Below are 4,967 nucleotides of genomic sequence, written 5' to 3'. Positions count from 1 at the left end.
TCTGGCCAGGCTCATGCGGTTTAATGAGCTTTACTTATTGGATAAAAGTGTCAATGTTGTGATGGAAAAAAACAAACGCAGCTCCAGTCCTCGTTTCAACCCTGTCACAGCCCAAAGGGGACTGTCCCAGTGGAGACCATGGCCACCCAGAGCTAATGTGGGGGTGGGGCCGTCTCAGGGCGAGGGGGGAGTAGGGCAGTGCGGCCTCACTCCTTGAACTTCCACTCCTGGCGGCACATGGGGCAGTGCTGCTGCACCTGCTGCGCGTTGAGCCACTTGAGGATGCAGTGCATGTGGAAGCAGTGCGAGCACTGGCCCCACACCAGCGGGCAGTCGTCACCTGGCACCTTGCCTGCGGGTGGGATGAGAGGACTAGTGAGTCACAGAGCTCGGGACAAGCCAGGTGGGGGACGTGCACCCAGGGTGGCCTTGTGTCTCAGAGAGGACAGGTTTCAGGAGTGAAACCACAGATTCTGCCGTGCAGCTGCCCCAGGTAAACATCTGCAAAGCCCACCCAGGCTGCTCCTGCTTCCACTCTCCCCTCGCAAGGGGGAGCAGCTCAGGGAGCTCAGCGGCAGGAAGAGCTCTGGCCTCCCAGGGGCTGGGCCCATCTGCAGACACACCACAGCTCTGCCACTATCACCTGGCACCTGTGATGCCAAGAAGGTTACATCAGTGTGTCAAGGAGCCTGCAGAGGTGACCCGCCTCTGAGCGGTGAACTATTCCTCTTGATCAAGGTGAGGTGGGCTGGGGCCTTGGGACCTAGATGGCTCCTTCCTTAGGCAGCAGGGACCCAGTGCAGTACCAGGGAGTGGGCTGGGGACACTGAGCTCATGGCCCAGGCTGGTGGCAGCTGGGAGTGATACAGCACTACCTTCCATTTCCTTTCCATTTCTAGCCTAAAAGGATCCTACCTCCAAGGGCCAGGGCACCTGCTGCTGGCACTCCACCCCACACACCTGGAAATGCTACCTCTGTGGAGAGGGCCTGGCACAGAGAGGACACGCTACACTGCCTGTCATCAAGAGAAACTAGCCTCTCTCTGATTTTCAAGAATCTAGAAAACCCCATCACGCAGCTGGTGCCAGTAGAGCACAATGGCCTCCCCCAGCCTCGAGTCAGGTCCCCACGGGCATTAAGGAGCTGCAGCTTGCTTCCTCCACCCTCTCTTAGGGGTGTCATTCCCCCAATCATTGCCCTGCGGGCCCTTCACGCCTATCAAACACGAGCTGTATCCAGATGTCACTAGCGCATAAACACGGTGGACCAGCCGGACAAGCCAGGGCGAACAGGGTACATCCTGTCCACGAAGTGGTTCCTAAGTGCAGGGCTGAACCCCTGTGACCACAGGGCTGGGCTGGTCACCTGTGGTCCTGGTCCTCACTCGACACCAAACACAGGGACAGTTGACTGTACGATGCGTTAAAGAGATAACACCATGGCTGAGCCACATGACAATGCTCTCAAAACCTCATGTAGCACCTGCTCCGAGCTGCACAAGGGGCTGGGAACCTGGCCTGTGCGCTCATCCAACCTCACGGTGCTCCCGCAGCCTCCGTCACCCGACCTGACAGACAGGAGGCCAGGGCCACGCGACTCACGAAGGCAGATGCCACTGCCTGAAGGGACCAGGAGGCTGGTATGGGTGCCAGGTCTTAAATATCCTTCAATGTCTGCTGAAAACATTCAGCTCCTTCCCAATTCGCAAGCAGCCCCTGCCCCACAGTGGTACCTAAACCCCACGGAGCCAGAAGGGATGGGCACTTCCATCTTTCTACTCTTTGGTTTGGGGCAGTGTTCCTCAATCTTTTAAAAAAATCCTTTCAATAACGAAACGCCACACCCTTTCTGAAACTTTTATGACAAAAAAAACAGAAAATAATTTACTTGGCAAATACAAAACGATCTAACTCACTCTGCTTCCCAGGCCAGGGGGGTGGGTGAGTAGGACTCTGTGCCAGGAACCCACAGGGTGTGACACCTGATTTATACTGGTTCCCACCCACCCAGGGTCTTTCCAACCTCAGCAGAACTATGCTTGGAATCACCCCTAACACATTAGTCCCTACAAACAGAGTCTGGAAGAGGGTGAGCAGGGGCCAGCCAGCCTATTGGTGGGGGTACCCAGCCATCCTGTCCGTTTGAGGCAGTGCTCCTGGAGGCAGCCCGCCGGGGCATCTGACAGCACAAGTGCAAGCCGACAGTGACTCATGCCAGTGCCGGTGGAATCTTCTTAACAAGACTTTCACTCCCAAAGCCCAGGGACGAGGAGCAGATTTATGACAGCCTGAGTCACTCTGGATTCTCCATAGGAGTTCCATTTCAGCAGAGAGAAACCCAGTGTCACTTGATCTGTATAGAAAGCACCCTGGGCTAGCCAAACACTTTGCTCATTACAACTGGCTCACTCTAACCTCATAACCAGCAGGTCCAAAGTTCAGACTCTAAACCCCCTCTTCCTAGCAGCCAGCACACGTGAGCAAGCACCGCACACTGGGATGCGGCCCCTGGTGCCATCTCAGACACAAAGGCTCACTGGCCCACATTAGGCCGAGGGAATGGCCACATAAATGCTTCCGAGGACTTTTCTGTTCAGAGGTCACAATCTGCTGCTGAGGAAGTTGCAAGTACCTACCCACAGCCTGTGCTGTACCCTTAGGAAGGGTGGTTTTAAATGGATTAAACCAAGCCAGACCTTGTGCTTCTACTTTCCTTCCCTGTTATGTAAAACCTCATCAAGTAGAGCCAATCACTGATTTCCCAAGATTATATCCCACCTATTTGATTAAATCAGGATAGATTAGCCCCTGGGTGATGAGATTTCCTCTCAGGAGATGTAAAGATTAAGACTAAGATAAAATGATATTTGCACTACAATTCAATAATTTCAATTTCATGGTAAGAAGCAAAAACCTATGATTATTCCAATGCTCACAGCCCCACAGTGACAGGCCTGGTCACTGACTTCTCATCAGTCCCCAAGTCCCACTTCTCTCTTGGGACCACCCTTGTCCCCTAGGCAAAGCCTCAGATCCTTTCAGTTGGGTCTGACTAAAAACTAAATTCACTGGTGCAAAAATCTGCTTCTGACCCAAATATATAACCAAACACTTTCACTTCACAGAATACAGTGGGGACAAAGGAACAATGCAAAAGACACCACCAAGAAGAAATCTGATAAAACCTGAGCGCAGGCATTCTGCAAGACAACATTTTCTGAGATAATTAGATGTCTTTTTTAAAAAGAGAGAGAGAACTCGAAACAGAACTGCTCTAGATTAAGTAGTGGAGGAACAAAGTGATCACACCTTGGGTCCTGGCTCACACCACCCAATAATAAAAAGACATTTGGGGGGCTTCCCCGGTGGCGCAGTGGTTGAGAGTCCGCCTGCGGATGCAGGGGACATGGGTTCGTGCCCCGGTCTGGAGGATCCCACATGCCACGGAGCTGCTGGGCTTGTGAGCCATGGCCGCTGAGCCTGTGCTCCTCAACGGGAGAGGCCACAACAGTGAGAGGCCCGCGTACCGCAAAAAAAAAAAAAAAAAAAAAAAAAAAGACATTTGGAAACAACTAAAGAAATCTGAATAAGGACTAGGAATGAGGGGCAACAGTAAGGAAGTATCGTCATGTTATCTGATGTGACAACAGTGGTGGGTAAAAGTCAGCACTACATTTAGAGACGCAGCTGAAGTGAGTGGGGTGAGGCTTCACATCTAGGCTAGCATTAACTTTAAAACATCTGGGCAAAAACAAATATGGACACATGTTACTCACTGCTCTATGTGCTGCATGGGGGATGACCTTATAACATTACGTTTTTGTGTTCGCTTGAGAATTTTCAAATAAAAGGTTTTAACACAACTTTTTGTTCCACGTGTCTCATAGCGACTTCCATCAGGATAGGAAGCTGTGCTCTTTTTCTTACAAAACTTTTGACGGGGTCTTTGTACAAATATGGGCCCAAATAGCCTGGCTTTTCTCTATTAACTTTTCCTGGGGAAAGGAAACCAAACCCTAGGGACGCTGTGCAGGTATTTCTAGGGACACGCCAAGGCCGGAGGGTAGGCAAAGCTCGAGAGAGAGCGGGCAGGGGGCACTCACAGTCCGGGCAACAGCCATTGAAGGCCATCCGGCAGATGCCGCAGTTCTCGTCGTTGGCCACCCAGAGCCAAGTGGCCACGCCGTTCCAGCACTTGATCTTCACCTTCATGGCGCGGGAAGCCTGCGGGGAGGAAAGAGACCACCAGGCTCCGTTGAGTATGCGGAGCTACAGCACTTGTGAGCCAAAGAAGGAGTGCCGCCCCGAGCCAGAAGGTCAGCGCAGGCAGGAGTCGCCGCCGAAGGGCAGCACAAGCTGTCTACAAGAGGGCTGGGGCTGGGACCGACTCCTCGGGAGACCGGGACGCTCAAGGCGTCTGGCAACACCGCACTTCTGCGCGGGCGTCCAGAGAAAGGCGCGTCGGATTCCGTTAACAATTGCAAAAACGTGCTCTGCGCAACTTCTGAAAGGGACACGACTGACGGGGTGAGAGATGGAGACCCACGCCCGCTCCCTACGAAGTCACGCCGTAACAACCCCGGGCCAAGTCGCGCGAGCCGCACCCGCTCCCCGCCGCGGGACTGGGGTGCGGGGTCTGGGTGCAGTGGGGGAGGGGCAAGGGAGGGTCGGCACGCCCGGCCCCGCCCCAACGGCCTCACCCCCGCCGACCTAATCGCGCGCCGCCCCACCCGCTTTCAGTTGGCAGCGCCGGCGCCGCGCGGGAAGGTATGTAAACGACTGCGGCCGCGGCCCGGCAATTCTCAGCGGCGCCTGCCGAGCCCCTTGGCCCAGCGCGCACGCGCCGCCTCGCTCCTTGCCGACGCCTCCGACCCACAGCCAATCCACGGCCGCTCCGAGGACGCGGCACCGGAAAAACCCTCGCGGCGCAGGAAGTGACGTGCCGACGTGCTGACGCGCGGGCTCAA

General features: G+C 54.7%; 1 protein-coding gene across 3 annotated transcripts; it reads right to left on the bottom strand.

The window, feature by feature from the left end:
• Positions 1 to 4,866, bottom strand: ANAPC11 (anaphase promoting complex subunit 11). 3 transcript variants are annotated; one of them, XM_024760503.1, is made up of 3 exons: positions 4,731 to 4,866; positions 4,104 to 4,224; positions 1 to 352 (listed from the first exon to the last, which is right to left on the bottom strand). In XM_024760503.1, the coding sequence occupies exons 2-3, from the start codon at positions 4,210 to 4,212 to the stop codon at positions 207 to 209; spliced, it is 255 nt and encodes an 84-aa protein (XP_024616271.1). In that variant the 5' UTR covers positions 4,213 to 4,224; positions 4,731 to 4,866; the 3' UTR covers positions 1 to 206. The 3 variants fall into 3 exon arrangements, with proteins under 3 accessions (XP_024616271.1, XP_024616270.1, XP_024616272.1); XM_024760502.1 differs by having other exon boundaries at positions 4,711 to 4,853; XM_024760504.1 differs by having other exon boundaries at positions 4,701 to 4,842.
• Between the last annotated feature and the right edge of the window lie 101 nt (positions 4,867 to 4,967).

This window comes from Neophocaena asiaeorientalis, unplaced genomic scaffold, assembly GCF_003031525.2.
Source record: "Neophocaena asiaeorientalis asiaeorientalis breed wild unplaced genomic scaffold, Neophocaena_asiaeorientalis_V1.1 scaffold30, whole genome shotgun sequence".
Classification (NCBI taxonomy): Eukaryota; Metazoa; Chordata; class Mammalia; order Artiodactyla; family Phocoenidae; genus Neophocaena; species Neophocaena asiaeorientalis.
This window is presented reverse-complemented; position numbering and strand designations above follow the sequence as displayed.

What these genes read in the sequence shown, in the direction of transcription:
- ANAPC11 (XM_024760503.1), bottom strand. Translation starts at nt 4,212, where the DNA reads ATGAAGGTGAAGATCAAGTGCTGGAACGGCGTGGCCACTTGGCTCTGG. An exon ending in CAATGGCTGTTGCCCGGACT is followed by an intron (nt 353 to 4,103) that starts GTGAGTGCCCCC and finishes TCCCACCCGCAG; the next exon opens with GCAAGGTGCCAGGTGACGAC.